This window comes from Mesoplodon mirus (genome assembly GCF_964341445.2).
Source record: "Mesoplodon mirus genome assembly, chromosome: 1".
In the NCBI taxonomy this organism is placed as follows: domain Eukaryota; kingdom Metazoa; phylum Chordata; class Mammalia; order Artiodactyla; family Ziphiidae; genus Mesoplodon; species Mesoplodon mirus.
In genome coordinates, this window is record NC_138976.1 from 209,470,687 (window position 1) to 209,496,413 (window position 25,727).

A 25,727-nucleotide genomic window follows, 5' to 3' on the forward strand; every position below is an offset into this window, starting at 1 on the left:
CTGAGTGCAGGAAGCCAGGCACAAAAGGTCATGTATGGTATGATTCTATTTATATAAAATGTCCTGAATAGGCAGAGACAGAAAGTAGATTCATGGTTGTCAAGGTCTGGGGGGCCCTGAGTGGTGAGTGATTGCCTGATGGGTACAGGATCTGTTTTTTGTTTTCCACTTTCCTCAACTTTATTAAAGAAAAGGCAATGATGGTAGCTCTCTAGAACATAGTAAAATTTCTGGGATTCTTCCATTGAAAATGTGGTATTTGATTTCCAAATATATGCCAGAGAGCACTAGGTAAGGGGGAAGCTAAAATTCTAAAATGTTCATCTTCCAACTTTCTCCAGTCCGTGGTCTGTCTTTGGATCAGCAGTAGTCACCTGAACAGCCACTCTGGCTGCATGAATTTTCGTCTGCAGCTCTCTGAGCTCTTCTATATGCAGCAAGTGCAGGATTTGACCAGCTTCATTAAGAACCACGTCTCTTGCGTCAAAACCAAGAATATACTTGTCTAAACCAACAGGCAAGACCTCTTCTGCTGGGTTTGTGCTAGCAGCTACATCCTGTGTCAGGGCTCTTGGACCAAAATGCTAATTGCCTGAAGCACTGTCAGGTAACCACCATAAACTGACTCTGAAAGTTAGCCTGGACCATGACACCAGCCCTAAAATTAGGATTATTTACATCCAAATTGATCATGGGCTCTGCATTTTTAGTTGCATTGTCAGCATTTTTTGCATTATCAGGTACCAAATCCTTGTATTTTTCAGCATTATCTCCATATTCGAGACTAACAGCTAAACCAAGAAGCCAGTCAAATTGCTTCTTGTCCATCTTGAATCTTGAAAGAACAGTTGACATCTCTGAGATACTTTTCAAAGAACTTGGGCTGGTCACTGCTGTGGATGTTTCTTAGATTACCTCTGTCTTCAGTCTTGTAGTGTCTACTTTTCTGGTCTTCAATGCAAACATCGTTTCTAAATTTTGTTTCATCTCTTCAGTAGAAGAGGTAGGTGGTGGTAGTTGAAGGCCATTGTGCTCCCTGCTTCAGTCGGGAGAGCGGGGTATCCTTTGGGGGTGACGAGAACATTCTGGATCAGTGGTGATGGTTGCATAAGTCTGTGAATGTGCTAACAACCACTGAATTGTACACTTTAAAAGGGGAATTTTATGGTATATAAGTGATGTCTCAATTGAAAAAAGACTTTCTTGCTCAGTGTGATATGTGGTGGCTGAGGGTTGGTCATGTCCTTGCAACTCTGGCCCCCCAACCCAGGGCATTCTTAAACGTTTCTGCCCAGTTTCCACATATTTCCATCTTTCTGTCAAATTCATGTCCTCATTCATTTCGCACTGTGATTCGGGACCCTGCTTGGCTGACCCAGGGCAGTTACAACACAGGAACATCAGGTCTGCAGTAAGTCTGGGCATCTTGAAGGCCGTGTGCTCCCATCCTGGAGAGATGCCAACAGGGCTGGCTGTCACCCCTCAGGTCCTGGGGAGGGGCTTCCTGTATCAGCTGGGGGCTGGACCAGATGATGTTGATTTTCTCTGTCATGCACAACATGCATGCATTCAAAAAATATCTCCAGAGGTACACACAGTACCTCAGAGTAGATTAATTTATTCAACTAAATAACAAATAAACACTGTTTTATAATTGGCCCTGCGACTGAACTGCTGATCCGCAGTGAGGTTAGGGTGAAGTCAGATAGAAGCAGCACTTCCCCACCCTGAGGAGCCCAGCACAGTGGGGTGTATATCACGAGCTGACCATGACTGGGCACTGAGCACCATGGTGTGCTTCTTAAAGTGCACAGCCAAGAAAAGTGCCAGAACAGTGCCGGGTCTGGGAGCTCCAGGTGCTGGGAATCCAAGATGAGCTATCTTCCCCTCTATTATTATAGTTTCCATCCTGCAGGTCAACAAGGAGAGCTCAGAGAGGTCAGTGAACCTGTCCAGGGTTTCACAGCTGACCATACGGGGGCCACTTCCTAGTTTATCCTTGACAGATTGTGATCCTGTTTTTTGCCTATTCATCTTTCCTCCCTTCCCTCCCTCCTTCCTTCCCCCTTCTCCCTTCCCTCCTTCTCTGTGTCCCTCCCTCCCTCCCTCCTTCCCTTCTTTCCACCCTCTAATCCTTTGAGCAGAGGCCACCACATTCATTCACTCATCTGCCCATCCTCACCTTGCAAGTGGGGAAACCGAGGCTGGAGAAGGGTGCCACCACCCCCTCAAGACCACTGAGCCTCCTGGCTGCCTCCACCTGTGGCTGCAGGGCCTCGCGCCATTTGTGTTAAATTCTTGTGGAAGAAGATGAGGGTGCAAGGCTGCAGGCTCGGTCCTCCCAGGGAAACCATCCACCTCCCAGCCCCCCTCCACAGGGAACCTGCAGAGTCGGCGATGAGCATGGACACTGCTTGGATCAGGTGGGAACTGGTCTTTGCACCTCATCAGTGGCTAGACTGTTCTGGGCTGGGTCCTGGACCCACTAGGAAAGACCTAGTGAGTGTTTGCTGAAGGAATGAATGAACACACTTTGAAACACGTGTGCCCATGAATAGTCTAGAGGGGACACAGCGCAGCATGGTGGCTGTCAGGTTGGGTGTTGGGGTTATAGGTGAAGTCCCCTTCTCAGAACTTTCTCTGATAGCACACTGCTTCAGTCAAGACATAAGAGAAAAAGTAGGGGCTTCCCTGGTGGCGCAGTGGTTGAGAGTCCGCCCACTGATGCAGGGGACACGGGTTCGTGCCCCGGTCCGGGAAGATCCCACATGCCGCGGAGCGGCTGGGCCCGTGAGCCATGGCCGCTGAGCCTGCGTGTCCGGAGCCTGTGCTCCGCAAAGGGAGAGGCCGCAACAGTGAGAGGCCCACGTACCGCAAAAAAAAAAAAAAAAAAGAAAGAGAAAAAGTAGCAGATGTTTATGGGGATGCAAGCACTTATCTCAAAGAAAATACTTAAATACTAGAAAAGGTGGGTGCGAGGTGATTCCTGAGGTGGGAGTGCGGGAGAGAGGCCCCATCTGTGAGAGAGTTCACAGGGCTGGCTCTGGCCTCCACACTGCCAGTGGGAGGACCATGTGAAGACCCTGAAGAGTTGAGGTGTGGCCTCCCGTTTCAGCAGGGTGGGCTGGTGAAAGTCAAGGCCGACAGGCTTTGTTAGTTTCAGCTGAGTTTGGGGACCTGGATGGGACCTTGGTGTGGATAGGGGTGCTGGGGCTAGCTGACTCCACGTCTAGGCATTTACCCCATGAGCTGCATTTCCACAGGTTATTCTGTTTTTGTAGAAGCAAAAGGGTGGAGTCACCAAAATGCCCACAACAGGGCTTGGGAAGATAAACATGGCACATGATGCAACACAATGCCACGTGGCCATCAACAGAGGAAGGTGAACTGGAAGTGATGGTCTTCAATGAGCATGAATACAGCAAGGTCCACTTGCCCATTGGCTGGGCTAGGTTCCCCGGGGAGGGCGGGGGGGAGTGGGACGGCCCCCCAGGGCTGCCCACCATGAGAGCAGCTCCCCTGCTGGCACAGGCCCAAGGGAAGTGTGGGAACCCTCACCAGGATGTTCTGAGCAACCTTCCCCAAACAGCCCATCAGTGTCACCTGAGTGATGGAGTATAGGGCCATGGTCCTCCATGCTGCAGGCACCTACACACCGACCACAGGCCTTAGGGACGCTCTCAGTGGAAGCAGCAGCAGGACTTCCGGGTGTGAGGCCCTGCTCCATGACATGGCAGACAGGGCGTTCAGACTCGAGCTAGGCTCCCTGGACCCTTGTGGTTTTGAGGTTGGAAAGGCTCACCCGGTGCTTCTCCTGCCTTGCCCTTGCCCTGGCAAAGTCATCTGTAAGGTTTGCAGGTGTTCATTTGGTAGCAAAATGACAGACAACAAAACAGCATCCAGGCTGTGATTACTGTGAAAGCAGGGTTGGGGCCACCTCTGGGGTGTCAGGACCCAGGAGGACAGAGTTCTGGCATCACCGCCGGTGTCACGTGAGTGTGTACTTTGTAGTGATTCTTTAGTCTGTTTAATGCACGTTTCTGGGTTTGTTTTGCATTTTGCAGTAGAAAGTGTTTACACTATAAATAGACAAACCAATGACCAGAATTTTGAGGAAAGTGAAGCAGCAGTCTGCCTGGCCTACCCCCACTTGGGCAAACCCAGGAGGGAAAGGGTCCATGTGTAGAAAATGCGTCTGAGGACACAGAAGCCGGCACCTCCATGTGGAGGGAAACAGGCAGGGGGTGGAGTGTGAGAGACCTGCTGGGCTCCCGGAATGCTGAGTCCTATGCTGTATTCTTGTTGGAAAAGGTGGGATTAAAATGCTGCTGTGAATGGAGTCCCGAGCTGTTGCTCTCAAAGCAGGTGTTCACGCCCTGGCTTGCCTGGGCTGCAGGGAGGGAGGGACTGAGGGGGGTTGGGTCACTCTGAAGAGAGCAGGATGCAGCCTCATGGAGACCCAGCTGAGTGACCTGATGGATGTCCCTGCCCTTGCGGAGATCACCTCCTTTGGGGGTGTGATAATGGGCCAGGCTACCTTGGGACCCCGTGAGTGAATGCTGGTGCTGGTGCTTTGTGAATGGCCGGTCCCTGTGCACCCCTGGACCATGCTGGCCCCTCCCCAGGTGCCACCCTGAGAACACCCTGGACTCCAGTCAGCACTACCCACAGTCATCGGTCCATGTGGTGTGGGGGACGCTGGCCTCTACCGCCGGAGCCGGGCATGGGCTGCAGGCAGCCATGGGGACCACGGAGTTGGGGGTCTGGCTGGCAGGGACCAGGCATGAACTAATTGATCAATCCAGCAGCCCCTCACCCCAACCATGGCACAGGCTGACAGTGGACGCTGACCCAGCCCCAGCATAATCTGGGGGAGGATGGAGAGCTCAGGGGCATGGTCCTTAGCTGCCTAGAGCTGCAGTGACCAATCCTCCTATGTTCTGGCCTAGGCTGCCTACTATAAGCACTGCAGATGTCTGCTCTGTCATATTTATGGTGACATTGGGGGTTGGCAGATAGGAAACTGAGGCCCAAGAGGTGAACTTATTGCAGGGCACCCAGCCTAGGCATCTCTCCCTCAGGGAGGTGTGGCCTACAGTGGCCCAGGGGCTGGACTTGAGTCCAGGCCACACTCCTGATGGCCACATACAGGCCTCTGTCTTGAGGCTAAAGGCCTTGCTCAGTGGGGAGCTCAGAAGAGTGAGATGGATCAGTTAGCACAGATTCATCTCCAACTGGCTCAGGGTCTGCTGGGAAGATGGAGGTACCAGCACCAGGGGAGCAGGGTCCCTGGGCTGGGACCTGAGTGTCTGTTACAGAGAAGCAGGTGCTTCGATAAGGATGAGTTCAGGCAGGGCTGTGGGCCCCTCAGGGACCTCATCTCTCTGGGGAGGTGACTTCTGACCCTAAGGCTGACGGAGCAGACAGAGCCAGCCACTCAGAAGCTGAGCGAAGGTGTTCTGGGGGTCGGCAGGGCAGGGAGACGTCAGCCCCTATGAGGACAGCTCAAAGAAAAGAAAACTGGTCTGGACCCATGGGCAGAGGCTGAGCTCACGCATGATGGGAGACATGGAAATTAAAGCCTTGCTGGGATATGGCGTTTCTCCTCATGCAAAAGTCAATTAATGTGCTCTGTGGGCACGTCTACATCACTGGTGGGAGTGTAAATTGGTACAACCTCTCCTGAGAGCGATTTGACAAAATCTGACACAATTACAAATGCATAAACTTCTGACTCAGCAGCTGGTTCAGGGTTGGCCAAGCAGGTGGGTGCATGGTACAGCTATGGGACAGCTGTGGCTGCCAGAAAGGCATAAAAACGAAAAAAGGAATTCACCCAAATAAAAATAACCACTGCTGATATCTGGTGTATTTTCTTTGAGATCATTCCTATATTTGTTCTGTTAACAATTGTTCCTTGAGCTTCCAGGATACACCAAGCTTTCTTGTGCCAGGAATCCAGTGTGGAGTGTATCAGTCCACATTTGCTGCAGTAACAAGTGACCATAAACCCTTTGGCCTAGGATAATGAAGGGTTACCCAGGCCTCCCCCTGGAACTTTGTCATTTCCAATCTTTTGGCATTTATAGTAACTCTAAGGTAAACCACTCTAGGTCTAAATCTTTGCTTTCCGCAGGGTAGATCCCAAAAGTGAATCCGAGTAAGAATAAGTGTGAGGCTTTTCCAAGCTGCTTTCCTGAAAGGCTGGACCAACCGACTTGCTCACAGCTTGCCTGTCTGCACCGAGCCTTATTATTAAACCAGGACTGCTAATCTCCACGTGAAGATGCCTGTTTGTCTTGCTTGCCTTCTGACAGTTCCTGGTGAGACGAAACTGTGGTTCTCCACATTCCATGACTTTCTGTGCTTGTCTGAGTGTGACTTTCACTCTTTTCTTTTGGGAATTTGGACTTTTCCACTCATACTGAACCCATATTGACTCATATGAGTTTTTGCATATTAATGATAACTCCCCTTACCTTTTGCATCTGCTGTGAATCTTTTTCCTCAAGGAAATGCCTGCCTTTTGATCTTGTTTCTTAATATTTTAAAATTTGGTCAGTTTTACCTTTCCTTTTCTTAAAAAAAAATTTATTTATTTATTTGGTAATGCCGGGTTTTAGTTGTGGCAGGTGGTCTCCTTAGTTGTGGCTCATGGGCTCCTTAGTTGTGGCATGTGGCCTCTTTAGTTGTGGCATATGAACTCTTAGTTGCAGCATGCATGTGGGATCTAGTTCCCTGACCAGGGATCAAACCCGGGCCCCCTGTATTGGGAGCACAGAGTTTTAACCACTGTGCCACCAGGGAAATCCCCTACCTTTCCTTTTTATTTATTTTTTATTTTTTATTATTTTTTTTACCTTTCCTTTTAAAATCCCCCCTCTCTCTTCCCTGCCCGGTCCCCTGTTGCTCTTGTGTCTGGAAGTTCCCCCCGACACACACACACATCTGACGAATGTTCATGGAAAGCTCCCTCTAGCTGAGACGAAGCCTCTTTTGAACCTGTATGCTCTTGCCCTTTTCATCTCTAAGCCTCGGTTTCTCCTCCTGTTAAAAGACCTACTTTGCTCTTGCTGGTGTCTGCTCTGGCCTCCGCCCCTCAGCTTCAGAACCAAGGCACCCTGCCCCACCCCCCCACCACTCACATCCTCAGAGACAGAGACCAGAAATATGTCAAGCCCCAACACAGCACATTATGCCCCACGTCCTTATCCTGTGGGCTCTAGGGCTCAGCTCCTGCCTGGCTGTCCCTGTGATAATGATGCAGAAATCACCCCAGGCCCTGAGGCTGCCTGTAGTACCCCGCTGCGGATGCCAGTCATATTTCAGGTCCTTATTCAAAGCAGAGTATGCTTCTGGTCATTGGTGCTCAATTATCTTGCAAAATGACAATTCTGTCTCTAAGACCGATAAGTATTTGTTAATTGAGGGGTCACTGCTGTGGGTTATTGATCAGTGACTTCATTCCTGGATGTGTAGTTCACATAAAACCTTCTAGAGAAACATGTTGCAGCCTGATGGCCCCAGTGGCTGTGACCTGCTTCTTTGGCAGGTGTGTGCGGAGCACTGAGCCCAGGAGGGCGGCATTAGTGTTTAATGAGCACCTACTGTGTGCCAGGTTGTCTTGGAGCCTCGCATTCTCCCTTGCATGGTGTGATGAGGTGAGCCATTTAGCAGACGAGAAAACTGAGGCCACGAGGGTAGGAAGTGTGCATGGGGCTCCCTGGAGGTTGGTGCAGGTCTTCAAAGGGGAACCAAGCCTGCTTCCTAAGGTCAAGGTCAGGGTGTAGGTGGGATGCTTCCCCTTATTTTGGAACAAGCCCTCCTCCCACATGCAGTCCTTGGACCCATGGGAGACACGTGCCCAGTCTGGCACATCAGAACATCCCAGCCCTGTCTACAGGGGTGGTTCAGGGATGAACACGTGACCTGTCAGCTAAAGACATTTCATTCCTGGGCTTTCCCTAGGGCTATGGAGGGAAAAGCTGGGAATTTCGACGTGGCGCTGCTGGTGGACATGCGTGCCTTCTCCAGGAAGGGTCAGACTGTGCATGAAGCCACCGCAGAAGGAAGCATAGCTGAAAGACAGGCAGTGCCTCCTCACGCGATGTGGCCATTTTCCACTGTGTGCACTGGGCCTGGCCCCCAGTAGGCTCGACAGGTGTCTGATGATATATTATGTCACCTGGGCACCTCTTCATTCTGAATGAACAGGCATTCCCAGGGGCAGGCATTGCAATTCGAGCTGGGTCTGCTGGAAAACCCCAAGTCAAGCAGGCTGAGTCTCCAGCCAGAGGAAAATGCCTCTTCTGCATCACATGGAAAATTGTGTGGCTGCCCTGGGAGCTGATGGGGGCTGATGGGGCCCACTGAGTATAAAGTGGAAACTCTGAGTGGGAGAGAACCCTGGGAACACCTGGGGTAGTCAGCTACCCCAGCTGGCAGGACAACCTGACTCGGCCACCGGTCAGAACCTGCCCTGGACAGCGGCGTGGCTCTGGTCTGAGGACCCTGCCAAGCCACTGTGGCACCTGGCTCTCCATGCTCCTTCTCTCTGCTCTGTCCGCACGAGCCCACATGTCTGCCCCTCCACTGGCTAGCTCTGTGGTCCTGAGCAAATCACTAAGACCTCAGACCTCCATGTCCCCCTGTGGAAATGGGGATTGAATGGCTCTCTTGAATCGGGGCCATTCCTCTCTCCATGGCAGGTCCCACCAGCAAGGAGACAGGTGGCAAGGCAGGAGGTGGCCAGAGTCCAGGATGGCTATCATGTTTCAGTCCTACTGGCCTGCTGGACGCCTGGGGATTCCTTTAGCGATTCTTTCACAACGCCGGGAACTGGGTGCCTCCATCACCTGGTGACTGAGGAAACTGGAGTTCAGAGAACTTAATTAGTGAATTGAAGGTCATGGCCAATGGGTGGTGCCAGGATTTGAATCGGATCCATACCTCTAGACCCTTGCTGGATCAGTGTGCCCCTCTTTCCCAAAAGACACGGGCAAGACATTAGGTGGAGTTGCCTCTTGTCCAAAGGGCAGAAAAATGCACAAAAGCAGAAGCATCCACTGCTAACATTTTGGTGTGTTCCCTTCCAGTTTTTCTCCTGTGCACTGTTACTTCAAGTTATCTCCTGTCTCATTATAAAACTCCACGAAGAGCATTTAAATGGCCTCATCATATTTGACTACATAGGAATAACACAGTTTACTGAGCCATATTCCAATTGCTGAACATTTACATTATTCCTAATGTTTACTATAAACAGCCCTTCAGTGAACATCTTTATGCACCACTATCTGCATAGCTGGTCACTTCACTTGTATAAATTCCCCAAAAGGGAATTACTGACTTAAAGGGTATAAACATTTTTTTAGATTCTTGCTCCAACTGCGAACTGCTTTCCGGGAAGCCTGTGTCAATCTGCTCAGTGAATCCAACTGGGCAGCAGGATGAGACAGAGGCAGTGGATCCGCGGTGAGCGAGGGCTGGCGTGCGCCATCAGCACCAAGAGGAGAACATGGCCCAGAATTTGGGACCTCACCGGGATGTGGCTGCTCTGGAGGGCAGTGGATCGACGTGGTTGGGCCTGAGGTCAAGCTAGAATTGAGGGAGGGTCCTGACTCCTCGGCTTGCCCATTAAGACGGACCCCCTAAGAGGAAGGAGTTTAGAGTTGAGGAGAGCGCTGAGGCTGAGACTGGGTGGAACATCCATTCAATACGAGGGGTTAGATGCCAGGTGCTGGCAGGACTGAGTGAGCACAATGGGGGCTCCGCTCCCACTGAAACCCAGACTCCAGCCCACACTCTGGGTATGGACAGCAGGAAGCTGTGGAGCTTGGAGGAGCAGCCACCCCAGGGGACGCTCAGCCCCGGGGGCTGGGAGTGTAGAGGGGGAAGCTGCTGTGCTCTGGCTGCTTCCTCAAAGGGGAACAGAGCCATGTGACTGGCTCTGGGGACTAAAAGAAGCCTGATGGAGAGCTCTTTCTACCCCCTGCCCAGTGGGCGTGGATGGGAGCCCCTTCCAATCGGCTGCCACCAGCACCTCCTCTGGCAATGCCTCCCTGAAGCCGCTGGGGGCTGGGAGAGGTGGAGCACAGACTCCCAGCCCCAGTGCTCTATGGGGTGGAGCTGGAGGTGGGCTGGGTCACGGGCATGTGACAGCAGAGCCAGCAGAGCTAGAGCTCCAGGGGCCATGTGGACAGAGGTGCTAAGAGAGGGTGAGAGAGAGCTGGCACGATGGAGAAATGTGCCAGCTTGCCGAAGACCGGCCCCTGGAGCTAGGAAAGTTGATGGGCAAGGACGGGCCACAAAGTCCTGGAAAGGCTGGACGGCAGCAGTTGCAGGCTGAGAGGCAGCTCACTGTGGGGTGTGGGTAAGTTGGCCTGGTTCACCTCTGGGCCCACTGCCTGCAGTCGACTAACTCAGGCAAGTCTCTTTGCCTCTCTGCTGCTTCCCATCTGATAACAGGGCCCTCTAGGACAGTGTGGGGCAAGACAAGAGAATTCCTGCAAAGACTTAGCTCAGCACTGGGGATCATCATCTTTTGTGTGTGTGTGTGTGGTATGCGGGCCTCTCACTGTTGTGGCCTCTCCCGTTGCGGAGCACAGGCTCCGGACGCGCAGGCTCAGCGGCCATGGCTCACGGGCCCAGCTGCTCCGTGGCATGTGGGATCTTCCCGGACCGGGGCACGAACCCGTGTCCCCCGCATTGGCAGGCGGACTCTCAACCACTGCGCCACCAGGGAAGCCCCATCATCATTATTATTATTTCAGCAGCATGACTTACTTGAGGCCCCACCATCCACTGGGCTCAGTGACCCACCCCCATTTTGGATGGCTATCAGTTACTCAAGATCCCTAGGTCGAATTCCTGGGGCTTTAGGAGAGACGAAAACATGGAAAATGACCTGTGTTTTCTTCTGCCTGTCTCTGTATTTCATGATCCACGCAGGTCTCTAGGGCCACTTGGCCCTTCTCTTTGCAGATCAACTTCAATCCTGCTCTGAGACACTAAAAGAGGGCTCACTCAGTGGGTCTCAGGTGGTGGACACTGACATCATCTCTTGCGAGCAACCAGAAGAATTCACATCCTGTCTACTTCTACCGAGTGCTGAAGAGGCTGAGAGTGAAAGGCAGGCTGTGACCAAGGATGACAGTCAGGGCAAACGCAATGCTCCAGCTCCCGAATTTACCGCAACTCCTGCAGAGGTCGAAGGCTGGTCTGAAGGTGTGCAGGTGCCCTCTGTGCCCACCTAGCAGTTCCCCACGGAGACTGATCTGCACCCCCATGGCTCAGGCCACTGAATGGGTAGGAATGACCACTGAGTGGTCTTAGCTGTTCTTCTTCAGACTTTTAACCAGAAAAGTTTAAAAGTTGTTTCTAAAAGTTGTGTCCGTTAAAACAGAATTCCTGGGGGCCAGGAACTGAGTGGTGCAGTCTGGGAGTGGTCCCTGAGGGGAGCCTGTGTGTTGATAGCATTCCCCACACCTGGCAGCAGGCTCACTTCAGCAGGGTGATGGGTAGAGGATTTCAAACACCTGCACATTCCAGGACATCTGAGGGCTAAAGCCGCATTCTCTGGACTGAACCAGCTAGGATATAAACCTAGCATCTGGTGCGAGCCTAACTGTGTAAAATTAAATGGTAACTTGCTGCATAGGAAAGAAAAGGTTTGAATCATTATTTGGTTATTATTGTTATTTTTTATAAATTGATTTATTTAATGTATTTATTTTTTGGCTGCGTTGTGTCTTCGTTGCTGCGCACGGGCTTTCTCTAGTTGCGGCGAGTGGGGGTTACTCTTCATTGCGGTGAGCGGGCTTCTCATTGCGGTGGCTTCTCTTGTTGCAGAGCATGGGCTCTAGGCATGTGGGCTTCAGTAGTTGTGTCACATGGGCTCCGTAGTTGTGTCTCATGGGCTCTAGAGCTCAGTCTCAGTAGTTGTGGCGCATGGGCTTAGTTACTCCGCGGCATGTGGGATCTTCCTGGACCAGGGCTCGAAACCGTGTCCCTTGCCTTGGCAGGAGGATTCTTAACCACTGCGCCACCAGGGACATCCCCATTATTTGGTTATTTGATGCAAGCCTGCTGAGCGTCTCCTGAGTGGACAGCTGCACATGGAAGGACATGTGCCTGCCACGGGAGGTGCCATGGGATCACACTTGGGTAACAACTTTAAAAAGTTTTTATTTCTACTTTTTCTATCTTAAATTTCTTTAATGAGTACTTGCTCTTAAAAAATCAATATGGCCACAAAAGAAGTGAAGTACTGATATATGCTATAATGTGGACTAAGTGAAACATCATGCTGAATGAAAGAAGCCAGTCACAAAGGACTGTTGTATGATTCCATTTATACGTGATGTTAGGAATAAGCAAATCTATAGAGTCAGAAAGTAGATTACTGCTAGCCTGGGGCTGAGAGAGGGGGTAATGTGGAGTGACTGCTAATGGGCATGGGTTTCTTTTGGGGGTGATAAGAAATGTTCTGGAATGAGACAGTGGTGATGGTCACACAACTCTATGAATATACTAAAACCCACTGAATTGTACACTCTGAAAGAGTGAATTTTATGGTATCTAAATTATATCCCAATGAAGCTGTTATTTAAAAATTCAACATGTTTTCAAATTTTTACAGAGAACAGAGTAAAAGAAATGTTACATCATCTTATTATAAGAGAGGGAAAAAAACTGTTATAGTACTTCTTGGCCCCCCGCTGGATGGGGAGACTTCCTCAAGGGGCCAGAGCCCCAGGGGTCCCATTATTTGCCCACCCAGTGGCAGGAGCTTCCAGGGCCTAGGAGCCCAAGCTTGCGAGGTGCATATACCCCCACTCCATCTGTCTGCCCCAGTACCCTTCCTTCAGTTCCCTGAGAAGCCTACCCTGTCCCCATCACCCCAGGACACCCCTGCTGCCCCCATCACCCCTGGATACCCCTGTTGCCCCCAACTCTGCTCTCCTGGCACAGTCCCACCATTTGCCCCTGTCCCCTTATGGGACCTGGGTTCTCCACTGTTTCACCTACCCTGGGGTGGGCCCCACATAGTCGTCAAGCGAGGAGCCACCTCCCCACGTAGTAGCCTGTGGGGGGCACTCAGGGAGGTGGCCCTGCTGCACTGGGTCTGACCACTAGACTGACCGCTGAGCCCACTCAAAGGCACACCCATCCTCAAAAGTACCTCTTGAGTGGGGCTCCCTGGGGGCAAGGCCAGACCCTGACCTTCCTACCAGTGGGCTTTGCTGGGAACTGACTGGAGCAGAGGCAGAGGGTAGGCCCTGTCTCCTTTCCTCCCTGCCTCTGTAAGCATTTGTTGAACACCAGCTGTGCACTGACCATTATGTCCATCTCATGGATGAGCAAACTGTGACCTAACTGCTTAGCTGTGTTCTCATGGGTCATGGGCCGGCAGAGAGAGTGAGCTCCCTGTCATGAGAGGTATGCAAACAGGGCGGCCCAAAACTACCTCTAAGGGCTCAGAGAGCACATAGCGCTGAGTCAGGGACAGGTCCTCTCCAGTCCCCCAGCCACCTAGGTTGCCGCTGCAATGTGTGGGGATACTGCTGCCGTATTATGTACATCTGCCAGCTGTCGGTGGGCAGCAGTCTGCCGGCGATGACATGAATTGCCAGTCATCTCCTCCATTACCAGGCAGGCATGATGCCCACATGCCACGAGCATGTCCCAGGGAGCACGGTGGAAGCCAGACTGGCTTGCATGCGTCTGTCTGGAACATGCTTAGCTCCATCTCTTCTCAGTTTTCCCTTTGATAGGCCTAGGCACGTCATCATGGACAGGCTTGAAACGGATAGGCTTGCAGCTCAGGGTGTCTTCCTGGACTGACCGAGTCTTGGAACTGGCAGCCTTTCCAGGTGGACGAACTAGGATGGCCAAGCCAGGTTTGCAGGGGGTATAACAGACCATTCGCGGCCAGCAGCCGCGTGGGGCATTCCAAAGATCCTCAGGGGCCAGCAGTACCCACCGGAGGGGGAGCATGAGGGCCGCAGTGGGCGTGCGCGGCCCCGGGGGCTGGCCCGCAGGTGGCCGCGCGCGCCGGAGGACAGGTGGGCGTGCCAGGCCCCGCCCCGCCGCTCAGGCCGGGGGCGGGCAGCCGAATGCCCCGCCCTCTTCGCGCGCAGGGTCTGAGCCGGTGCGGGAGCGCAGCCGCGCGGAGCTGAAGCAGCACCCGGGAGCGCGGCCCCGCAGCGGGCCGGCTGGAGGAAGTAGCTCCGCGACCCGGCGCCGAGGGTGATCCGGGTTTGGAGCGCAGACCCCGGCCCTGAGAGCGACCCCGGACCGAGCGCAGACCTCAGCCCCGAGCGCGGATCCCGGCCCTGAGCGCGGCCTCGCCCGCCCGGGCCGCCGGGCCGCGGGCATGGACGGCGCCTGTTCGCCCTGTGAGTGCCGAGCCCCCCGCCCGCCGCCTTTGTGTGCGCGCCGCGCCGCGCCGCCGCATCCCCCTCCCCGCGCGCCCCTCCTGCGCCCCGGGCAGCGTCCTTTGTGGAGCCGCCGCCTGGCCAGTACCTCCTTCTTCCCCAGCCTTCTTCACCCCTCCGCGGCCCAGGGCACGGCACCCCCACTCCCCCAGCCCGGGCCTCCCGGCCCCGTCTTAACCACCCCCACCTCCCAGGGACATCCTAGTAGGCCCCCTTCCCCGGGGCTGGGCAGGGCGCAGGTGCCCCTCTCCCCGGCCTTCCGGCCCCTTCTGCAGCCTCCCTCGTGTCCCCCGGGACAGCACAGCAGGGCTCCTCTCCGGCCCAGGCCTGAGCAGGGCACGGCTCCCTCCCACCCAGCCCGGCCTCCTGGTCCAGTCTGCAGCCCCCCACCCCCCGCCCGCCCCAGGGACAGCCCAGTAGGCCCCTCCGCGGCCGGGGCGGGCAGGCCGCGGGCCCTGGGGCGGCGCTGTCTCATCCCACGTCCCGGGCAGGTGCGGCGAGGCCCGCGCTCACACGGGCCTCTGTGTCCTTGCTCGCAGAGATGGACGACGATGGCGGCCGCCGAGACGCCCCCGGCGCACTGATGGAGGCCGGGCGCGGTGCGGGGCCCGCGGGCATGGCGGAGCCGGCGGCGGTGCCGCGGGCGCGGGCGGCGCGGCCCGGGCCCCAGCGCTTCCTGCGACGCAGCGTGGTGGATTCTGATCAGGAGGAGCCGCTGGGCCTGGAGGGGGCCGAGTCGCCGGGCGCGCAGCCCCCGCAGCCGCTGCAGCGAAGGGTGCTGCTACTCTGCAAGACACGCCGCCTCATCGCCGAGCGCGCCCGCGGTCGCCCGGCCGTCCCCGCGCCTGACGCGCCTGCAGCGCCGCTGGGCGACCTTGCTGTCCCCGGCCCTGAGCCCGCGGGCGTGCAGGAGCCTGGCCCGGACCCCGCGCCCTCGCCCGCGCCTGCCCCCGAGGGCGGCCCCCGCGAGGAGGAGGCGGCGGCGGCCGCGAGGAAGGAGGACGTGGGGGCTCTCGAGGTGAGGCCAGAGCTCGGGCGCGCACGCCGGGAGGAGCCCGAGGAGGAGGACGACGACGAGGACGACCTCAAGGCTGTGGCCACCTCCCTGGACGGCCGCTTCCTCAAGTTCGACATTGAGCTTGGCCGCGGCTCCTTCAAGACGGTCTACAAGGGGCTGGACACGGAGACCTGGGTGGAGGTAGCCTGGTGCGAGCTGCAGGTGAGGGGCGAGATGGCCGCAGGTGGGTGGTGGGCGAGTGCGTTCTGGCATCGGGCCATGCCTGGCCTTAGCCACCCCTGGCAGCGGCCATCTGTGTGTCACCCTCTGGGTGGGTGGTTGGTTGTGCTGGTGGTCTGTGTGGTGACGGTTGGGTGATGGAGGTCGGACCTCCCAGTGTGTGGTGTCTAAGTGTGGCACGATGTGGGCCCATGATGGAGACTGGGCACTTGGAGGGCGTGTCTTCCAGTGCCGATCAGTGCCGCTCCTTCTTCTGGGCTGTACTGACCCAGGCTGTCTGGATCGTCTGTGTCTGTGCAGAAGCAGTGTGTGGGCTGCAGGGCCCTGTGTCCAGGTGGTCACAGGGTGGTTTGGGGGACTCTCAGCTGCTCTTAAATGAGCACCTCACTGCGTCTTGCAGAGTGTAGATGCCCCAGTTGGGGATGTCTGAGGGGCTTTTCACCTGGGGTCTGTTTACGGTGAGGGATGGTGGGCTCTGGGGCAAAGCCTGGAAGTGTTGTCACTTTGTCCTGTTAGTTCACAAAATGGATATGTGAGAAGTCTTAAAACCCAGTCATGTAAAATGCAGGTGGGGTTTGGTTTTGTTTTGGTTTGGTTTTTGTGGATGCAAAGGCTCTGGACTTGCATTTTTCATAACCTTGCCCTCATGTTGGCTAAGTCAGCCCCAGCCCTGGAAGATTATATAAATGGTAACTCGGGCTGTCCTGGGCCGGCCGTGGAAGCTGGGGCAGCACCTGTCACAGTGGGTGTTTATTGGCCCTCCCTTGTTTGGGGGAACAGCTGTCAGGCATGGGGCTGGACCCTGCGAGAGCTGGCCATGCGGATGTAAGCCTACCCCAGCGCCCTGGAAAGTTAGCTGGGCCTGCCAGTCCTGACGCAGGCTGCCTGCCACACTGCAGGCAGCCTGCCTTTTTGGCTCAGAAGTGGGATTTGGTTGCTTTGTCCTCTGGGCCCCTGCAGGGTGGCCTGTGTGTGTGTGTGTATACGTGAGCTGGCTAATTTGTCCAGTGCCCACCTGTCCTCAGCCTTTCTCCTGAGACAAAGAGCTTCGGAAACCACCCCTCCTCAGAGCTCCTTGGTTCTGTTGTGGAAATAGGGACTTTTCACGGTGGAGCCAGGGGTGGCCTATTGAGTCCCCCTCACTGAGAGGGACTGAGAACTCCCCTCCCTCGTGGTTGCAGGTTCGGGGACCTGCTGAGGGGTGGCCTCAGTGGTCTGTGGTCTGGGGCCCTGGGGATGATGTGCTGGGTTGGCATAGGAGTGAGCCGGGCGTCACTGCTGTGTGTGAACGCACAGGGGAGAGAGGACCCGCAAAGGGAAGCCCGGAGAGGGAAAAGAGGATTCCTGATTCTAGAGTGTGGCTGTGTACCTCCCCTCCTCACCTTCTCGCTCTTGCAAGTGACCTGGTGTGGCACTCCAAGCACCCCTGTGCTGCGGAATGCCTCTGCGGGTGGAGGACAGGAGTGGGGGTGCTGCAGCAGGCAGGAGCTGAGTTAGACCTCAGCAGCGGAGCCCAGCTGATCTGGTTGAGGCATTGCAGGCGCATGTGACCCTCGGAGGAGGTTGTCAATTCCCATTCCCTTTAAGGCGAGGCAAGCTGTTCTGCCTCTGGGTCCCTAAGCAGGGCGGCACCAGAGTGGAGCCTGGCTGCTGTCCAGGGGGCTTTTACTCCTGTACTCTGGGTGGGAGTAGGAAAGTGGGAGATGGCTTCTAATCTGTCTGGTTTTGCTTCTTATACAGTAGTTACTGGGGGCCCCATGCCAGCCGGGAAGCTGTTCCTGTATCTCCCCCAACAAGAGGGCTGATATGCAGCAGTTAGGGTCAGCTGCCTTCTGCTGGGTAGGTCTGAGAGGGTTTTACACCAGAGGGGGCTGGGAACCAGCTTAGGACAGCAGCTGAGAGCCTGCTGTGTGTGCACTCTCCTTTTCACCGAACAGGAGGCTGTTGTTTCCCCCATTTTATTGTTGAGAGCCCACCAAGGTCACCTGTCAGGATACAGATGGTGGAGGGGGATTGCAGCATCATGGGAAGAGGCCACCTGGCGTGGCCGTCCTTAGGAGAGGAGATAAGGGTGGAGGGCAGGGCGCCAGGTTAGTCCTCTCGGACCACCAAGCACCAGGGAGGGCGACAGGTGGCATGCTGGCTTTGCGCCTGGGGAGGGGGTTTCCTAGTGCACGGGGTGGAGACGTTCATCCTCCACCCAGCCCCCAGAATTCCCAAGCATCAGGGCTCCCACTGGAGGGTGGGTTGCCGGGAGCATTGCCTTCAGTACGGGGAGCTTTGCGGTATTCCTCCTGCCCTCCAACCCTCCCTTCCCCAAACCCCATAAGCTCCTCAGCTGGCATCTTTGGAATGCCCTGGAAATCGACCCTTAAAAGTCTGTTTCCTCCTCTCAACCTTGGGACCATGGGGGATGTTGGCACCTGCCTGCCTCCCGCAGAACTGAGATAGTGTCACCCGCTTGCTTTTTCCCGGGTTCCCTGCCAAGGGGAGGAAAGGCCGCATTTTTGGACCTAATAAGTCTGGCTTGGAGGATGTAAGATCCCCGTGACTTCCAGTTTCCTTCTATAATTTAGTGTCAAAAGAGCTTTGCAGAAAGAGCAGTATGTGTTCATATCACAGTGAAAGGCAGCGAGGTGTTTTCATCTCTTGAATTCTCCAGACGTTTGAAGCTGACATTGATTTTGGGGGGGAAGCCATTTTAAAATATTACCTCCCCTTCTGGTTTCTTTTGAATGAATGTTCATTTCTGGCACCAGGACACATAAGAGCAACAGGGAAAGTACAAATGCACCCAGAACCACTGCCTTTACTCTGGCTCACATTTCCCACGTCCCTGTGGCCAGCTCTGGTCCCTCACAGACCCCATTCTGTCAGACAGTGCACGGGATAGCTGGAGGCTTCTGGCTGACTCTGGGTTGCCTGGGGTGGGGGTAGGTGCGGACCACTGACATGGTCTCAGGTGACTCAGGCACCCTCTCTCACCTGCTGATGCCTCTGAGCCATGGGTGGGGCCTCCGAGCAGAGAAAATGCAGCCAACCCAGATCCCAGACAGTGTCTAGAAGCCTCATTGGAGGCGGCCTGTTGGCCTTTCCTGGACCACCTGCTTAAGTGTCTTCCTCTAGAACTTGGAGAGAGCCTTGGTTTTCAGCCCCCTTGGTCAGTGCTGCCCCCTCCCGTCAGCAGGCCCCTGTCTCCAAGGGTCCTCTGTGCTTCCTCCTCCTCACAGAAGGCTGCTTTGAGCTGCGGTTACAGGGTTGGGCACGGCCTCTTGGGGGATTCCACCCGCAACTCATGTTTCCCTCGCTTGTGCCCTGGCCCGTGCCCAGTGTGGGAGTCATTTAGCCTCATGGAGGTGTCAGTCCTTGACCCTCTGCCTGGAATACTTGCAGGGGCTTTGAGGGCCATGAGAGTCCTGAAGAGGTACCATGGGGCCTGAGCCCCCATCAGCCAGGGACAGGTGTCTGGACCCCTCAGGTGTCATCATGAAGCTGTCCTGTTGCTGCTCTGCACTGCGTAGAGGTCGCTGGGCTCCCGTGGGGTGGTGATGGCCTGGACTCCAGGCCAGGGAGAGGCTGTGGATGTGGGGACTGCAGGATCTGCTGATGTCTCCTTCGTGTGGCCATGGAGGACTCGTTTTTTCCCAACTCACCCACCACAGCCAGACCTCTGTGTCACCTTCCTGCACCCTGGCAGTGGATAATGCCTGTAGGCGCCTGTCGTGTGCAGCCGTGCTGAGCGTGCCGGTCCCCTTGCTGTCCTCAGAGGGTGGCCAGGTCTGCCTGCTATTGGTGTGGTCTGGCACCTCTCCCATGGCTGTGGGTGCCCCACCTGTACTGGGCGCTGAGCTCACACACCTGACCATACAGGTGCATCATCGCCTTTCATAGACCAGGCACGTGCCCTGTGGTGCTGGGCAGCCGCAGGCCCAGGGTTGGCCTCATGTGGGAGGGTCAGGTGTTGCTTTCAGAGGAGCCGCAAGCAGCCCGATCTGGCTGACGTGGGGAGATGAGGGGATGTGCAGAGGAGAGGGTGCTCACTTGCTGGAGCAAGATGCTTAGAAAGGGCTCAACTCAATTTGGTTGGTGGTCACCCTGCTTTTATATTTTTATTTTAAAAAAATCTTCTAAGGGCGCAATTTTGGTGGAAGAGGTGTAATTTGAAAGCAGTTGGGTGTCAACACTGAGCCTGCTTTCCCAAATGATGTTTCATGTGTCATCTTGACCACAGTGCTGGTTTGGTTGGTGAGAAAGGCTGGTGCCAACTTCCTGAGAGGCCTGTGAAATGCACTGGGGAGGGGCCCATCAGTGCAGGAGTGTGGGCATCCCGAACCCAGAGGCCCCTCCCCTATCCCCAAGCTTTGTTGGGGAGGTGAGTGTGGTCAGCAGTGATGAACAAGCAGCCCGAGCTGTGGGTCACCACTGTGGGCACATTGGGCATTGCAGCTTATTCCCTGTTGGAAGCACGTGCTCCTGTGGCCTTGAGGATACCTCAAGGTATCCTCAGGGCCCTGGCGTGTGAGGGTACCAGGCTGAGCGTTTTAGGCCTGAATTGCCCAGTGACTTGGACCCCAGAGGGAGGATCCCCAGACTGTCTAACTTGGGTGGAGGGCTAGTGGGCATCTCCCCACCTCTCGTGCTATTTCCAGGTAGTGACTGGGTAACTCTGAGGTGGGTGAAGCTTTGCTGGTGGACTGCTAGCTGGAACATTATGGTGGCAAGGGAAAGAACTGATAAGAGGAGCATAGAGAGTGGACGTTCCCTGGGGTTCCCCATGCTGGGTCTCGTGTCCGGGCTCAGCAGCACAGGCTGGTGTGGTTTATTGGCTCAGCAGGCATTTTTTGAGCACGTGTCCTGGTTCCAGCCCTGGTGTACCACAGTCAGCAGGAGAGTCAGGTGGGAGAGCCAGGTTCTCACAGAGGAGGGGTGTTTGCGAGAGGCCTGCAAGAAGCAAGGGAGTCAGTCTGTGGAGAGACTGTCCTGTGGTCCTGGGCTGGCTGGACTTGTTGGGTGCCTGCCACTTACCTTCCAGAATGGCTGACTCTAGCAGCCCTCTGCCTGGCTGTAGGCATCTCTTGGGGCCAGTAGCTTGGGCTGGCTTCAGGCTGGAGCTGGATGATGCCGAAGGTGAGGACACAGAGCTGTAGGTCACCGCTTCGATGGAGAAGAGCTTGACTCAGTCCTGCAGGGGTTCAGGCCACAGGCTCGGGTCTCCTCTGTGGTCTGCCTTGGCTGAATGGTGCCAGCATCTGCCTGAGGTGGTGGGAAGGGGTGCTTAGGAGCCTCGCAGCCAGGCAGGGCACACTGTGCAGTGCACACAAACACTCTGGGAGCATGTCCTGCTGCATTCGGACCCCAGCCCCACAGCTTCCCAGTGGGGAGGCCATAGAGAGGGCACCTGCCCTTCTGAACCCCGGTTTACCCGTCCGTGCAATGGGGATGGTGCTAGCCAACTCTCACAGGGCCATGGGGACTGCGGAGAGGTACATTCAGCGCCCAGTATGCAGCACTGCTGGGAGCGGGCACTCAGAGTTAAGCCTCTTCTCACCCTGCAGATAAACAGTTTAAGAAACTGAGATTGAGGTGGAAAGCAAGCTGAACCTGGAGGAGCAGGGAGGCCTGCCTGAGGCTGGAGGTGGGCCCCTGGGGTGGCCCAGGGGCCTCCAGGTGCAGGCAGGCTGAGGGCCTGTGCCCCTGCAGCTCTACCTGAGCACCTGGCTGCTGAGCTGCAGATAAGGAAAGGGTGTGAATGAAGCAGCTGGAATCTCTAAGAAGCAGATCAGGATCTGCTTCTGGCCACGGACAATCCAGGAGCTGTGTTTTGGGTGGAGAGGCCCCCTGGTGAGGATGCAGAAGCCCAGCCTGTCTGAGGTTGGCAACCTGAGTCAGCTGTAGGTTTTCCTGCTTCAAGTATTTTTCATATCCAGTTCTGTTCCTGAGAGACTTGAATTCTAAGAGTTCCTGGAATACTTGATCATTACCTCCAATTTATGTCAGTGTTCTTTAAATAAATGTTAAAGTTTTGGAAAAGAATAAAAGAAACATGATCAAGGCAGCGTGGTATAGGGAAATAGATCAATGAAATAGAATAGAGAGCCCAGAAACAGATACACATAAATATATGATCTGACCTTTGACAAAGGAGCAAAGGCAACACAATGGAGAAAGATGGTCATTTCAACAGATGGTACTGGAACAACTGTACATCCACATGCAAAAAAATGAATATAGACACAGACTTTATACCTTTCACAAAAGTTAACTCAAAATGGATCATAGACCTAAATGTAAAATGCAAAACTGTAAATTTCCTGGAAGATAACATAGGAGAAAATGTAGGTGACCTTGGGTTTGGCAGTTACTTTTTAGATACAACACCACAGATATGATCTATGAAAGAAAAACTTTCTAAGTTCAGCTTCATTAAAATGAAAAACTTCTGTTCTGCAAAGGCCTGTAAGCAAATGAGAAGACAAGATGCAGACTGGGAGGAAATCTTTGTTAAACGCATATCTGATAAAGGGCTGTTACCCGGAATATACCAAGAACTCTTAAAACTTAACAGTAAGAAACCAGACAACCAGATTAAAAAATAGGGGCTTCCCTGGTGGCGCAGTGGTTGAGAATCTGCCTGCTAGTGCAGGGGACACGGGTTCGAGCCCTGGTCTGGGAGGATCCCACATGCCGCGGAGTAACTAGGCCCGTGAGCCATAACTACTGAGCCTGCGCGTCTGGAGCCTGTGCTCCGCAACAAGAGAGGCCGTGCACCGCGATGAAGAGTGGCCCCCACCTGCCACAACTAGAGAAAGCCCTCGCACAGAAACGAAGACCCAACACAGCAAAAATAAATAAAATAAATTAATAAAGTTCAGAGAAAAAACTCGTCATTATAAAAAAAAAAATAGGCCAAGACCTTTTTTGTGGGTCACGGAAGGGGAACACGGAACCATGGTCCCCTCCTTGCCTCTGACCTTGGCTTCTTGAACAGAGGAAAGCTCGGGGGTGGGGGTGGGGGGAAGTGGGCTAAAGACCTTAACAAACATCTCATCAAAGAAGATATACAGATGGCAGATAAGCATATGAACAGACACTCCACATCGAGTTTAATTGGGGAAATGCAAATTAAAACAATGAGATACCACTACACACCTTTTAGAATGGCCAAAATTCAGAATACTGGCATCACCAAATGCTGACAAGTATGTGGAGCAACAGGAGCTCTCATTCATTGCTTGTGGGAACGCAAAATGGTACAGCCACTTTGGAAGACGGTATGACGACATCTTACAAAACTTTACACTCTTACCCTATCGTTCAGCAATCATGCTCCTTGGTATTTACCCAAATAAGTTGAAAATCTATGTCCGCACAAAAGCCCGCACAGATGTTTATAGCAGCTTTATTCATAATTGCCAAAACTTGGAAGCAACCCAGATATCCTTCAGTAGTTGAACAGATAAACTGTAGTACATCCAGACAGTGGAATATTATTCAGCGCTAAAAAGAAATGAACTTTCAAACAATGTAAAGATATGGAAGAAGCTTAAATGCACATTAGTAAGTGAAAGACGCCAATTTGAAAAGATTGCATACCGTTTGATTCCAACTATATGACATTCTGCAAAAGGCAAAACTGTGGAGACAGTTAAAAGATCAGTGGTTGCCAGGGGTTAGTGGGGAGGGAGTGATGAACAGGTAGAGCACAGAGGGTTTTTAGGGCAGTGAAACTATTCTGTGTGATACTGTAATGATGGATACATGTCACTGTAAATTTGTCCAAACCCATAGAATGTGCAACACCAAGAGAGAACCATAATATAAACAATGACTTTAGTTAATAATAATATCAATATTGGCATGCCAGTTATAACAAAGTACCACACCAATGCAAGATATTAATAGTAGGGAAAACTGTGTGCAGGTGTGAGGGAGTACAAGGGAACTCTGTACTTTCTGCTCAATCTTTCTAAAAGCCGAGAACTTCTTTTAAAAAAATAGTTCATTAATTAAAAAGCAAAACGAAGCAGTATAACAGCTACATTAAAGAAGTATGCAGAAATGAAAAAACTACTCATAATTCAAGTGAATATAACTACTTACTATTTTTGCACATTACCTTCAAGTTCTTGTTTCCCCATGTATATCTCTTATAAATACAGCTATAGTTACTAAGTGTCACAGCTTTTATTTTTATTTATTTATATATTTAAAAAATAAAGTTATGTATGTATGTATGTATGTATGTTTGGCTGTGTTGGGCCTTCCTTGCTGCGTGCGGGCTTTCTCTAGTTGCGGCGAGCAGGGGCTACTCTTCGTTGCAGTGCGTGGGCTTCTCATCGTGGTGGCTTCTCTTGTTGCAGAGCACGGGCTCTAGGCACGTGGGCTTCAGTAGTTGTGTCACATGGGCTCAGTAGTTGTGGCTCGTGGGCTCTAGAGAGCAGGTTCAGTAGTTGTGGCGCACGGGCTTAGTTGCTTTGCGGCACGTGGGATCTTCCTGGACCAGGGATCGAACCCGTGTCCCCTGCACTGGCAGGTAGATTCTTAACCACTGTGTCACCAGGGAAGTCCCATCACTGCTTTTAAAATTTATCTTTTTATTTGTTTCTAGAGTGTCTCTTAATGCAATTTATTCGTTTGCAAGGAGAGGCTGTGGTTTGGGGTCCATTCCTGTCTTTGTGCTTTGTGTTCGGTCCTCTTGGAGGGGTTTTCCAGAAAGCCCTGTCCAGCCGTGCTCTGGGGGCAGGCTGCAGGCTGGGCAGAGCGTCCTTGGCCATAGAGAGGTGGCCCTGGGTTGTGGGCTCCCTGAGCATCTGCTTCCAGGGGCTTCTGTGCCAAGTGGTCTTCATGCCTTCATGGCACAAGTCAGGAGGACTGGCCAGTGGTCCCCCTCATGCGCCACCTCCCTGAGGACCAAGGCTGGTCAGCCCTTGAGCTGGGGGTATTTCCCAGGTGTTCAGGAGTGGGGTCTCTCTATGGTGGCTCCAGAAATTAAAGATGGCGTGGCATAAGCCCTGCCCAGGCACATGGGCGGAGGAGCCAGTGGAGTAGAGAGCGGTGCTGGGCGAGGCTTGGTGCCCACACGTCCTGGTGGTTTGCACAGGGCTGTCCTGGCTTGGCTTCGGGCGCCTCCTTGGCAGGGAGGTTCAGGCCTGGCTGTCAGCTGGCCATGGGCAGGAGGGCAGGAAAGAAGCTGTGGTATGGTGAGGGCTTTCTTGGATGTCTGGACCCATGTGTGAGTTTATCAGGTCCTCAGAACCACTTTGAGAAGTTTTGGGACTCTGTTTTCATAGATGAGAAGGAGACTCAGGGAAGGTGGCTCACATCCAAGCTCACACTGAGAGACAGCAGCTGGTGGCGCGCTTCCTGCCTCTCCCCTGGATTGTCATTTTCCATGTGTGTTCAGAGGGTTGCTTTGGAAAGGGGTGTTACTAAATAGGCTTGAAGAGTGCTGGGTCAAGCATGAATTGCTGTTGTGGGACTTCTCAGAGCCTTTAAAGTACTCGCTGTGTTGTGAAGCTCTTGACAGGGTGTGGGAGGCCTTGCACCCCTTTCACCTTTTCTTTAGTTTTGCGAACATCTCATGGGACCAGGATGGGCCCTGAGGAGTGTTGGCTGACTGTTGGTAGAGTTCCAACATTTCCAGCATTGGAACATAGAGTTCCAATGTTCCCATGGCATGTCTTGGCTGCGTTGCAGACATTGCAGACATGGGGGTTCCCATCTCACTTATTGGTGGCGCTGTTGGCAGCACTTGGATCTAGACATGGAAAGCTGGACTTGCCCTTGAGAAGACTCCCTACCTGTCTCAGGCCAGAAGCTGCCCTGGAAGGACCTGACCTCCTGATGTCCACTTTTCCCCCCAGGCCTCCTGCTTTCCTGGCTGTCTGTGTGCTTTCTCAGGAGTGGATAAGCTGGGAAAATTCTTAGCTGCAAGCCAAGTGTGGCTAAGCAGTGCAGACTTTTGATCATCCCCAGAATCTGAAATCTGGGGATGGCCTGTCCAGGGCCCTAGTGACTCAGCAGTGTTGGCAGGGAGAAAGGTGCTGTCCCTC

The 25,727-nt window shown here is 53.8% G+C and overlaps 1 protein-coding gene and 1 pseudogene across 8 annotated transcripts in view; one reads left to right on the top strand and one right to left on the bottom strand.

Annotated features, from left to right (window-relative positions):
• Window positions 1-320: 320 nt before the first annotated feature.
• On the bottom strand, window positions 321-9,939 carry LOC309807216 (RNA transcription, translation and transport factor protein-like; annotated as a pseudogene). The gene is made up of 4 exons: window positions 9,805-9,939; window positions 9,542-9,650; window positions 1,349-1,448; window positions 321-989 (listed from the first exon to the last, which is right to left on the bottom strand). The product of its transcript is annotated as an RNA transcription, translation and transport factor protein-like (transcript).
• A 4,208-nt stretch (window positions 9,940-14,147) lies between these two features.
• WNK2 (WNK lysine deficient protein kinase 2) overlaps window positions 14,148-25,727 on the top strand; it is a 158,831-nt gene continuing 147,251 nt past the window's right edge. For all 7 annotated transcript variants that reach the window (XM_082614017.1, XM_082614011.1, XM_082614014.1 and 4 more), the window contains exons 1-2: window positions 14,148-14,399; window positions 14,978-15,657. In XM_082614017.1, the coding sequence (XP_082470143.1) occupies window positions 14,980-15,657 (678 nt within the window). In that variant the 5' untranslated portion in view covers window positions 14,148-14,399; window positions 14,978-14,979. The remainder of the gene's footprint in view (window positions 14,400-14,977; window positions 15,658-25,727) is intronic.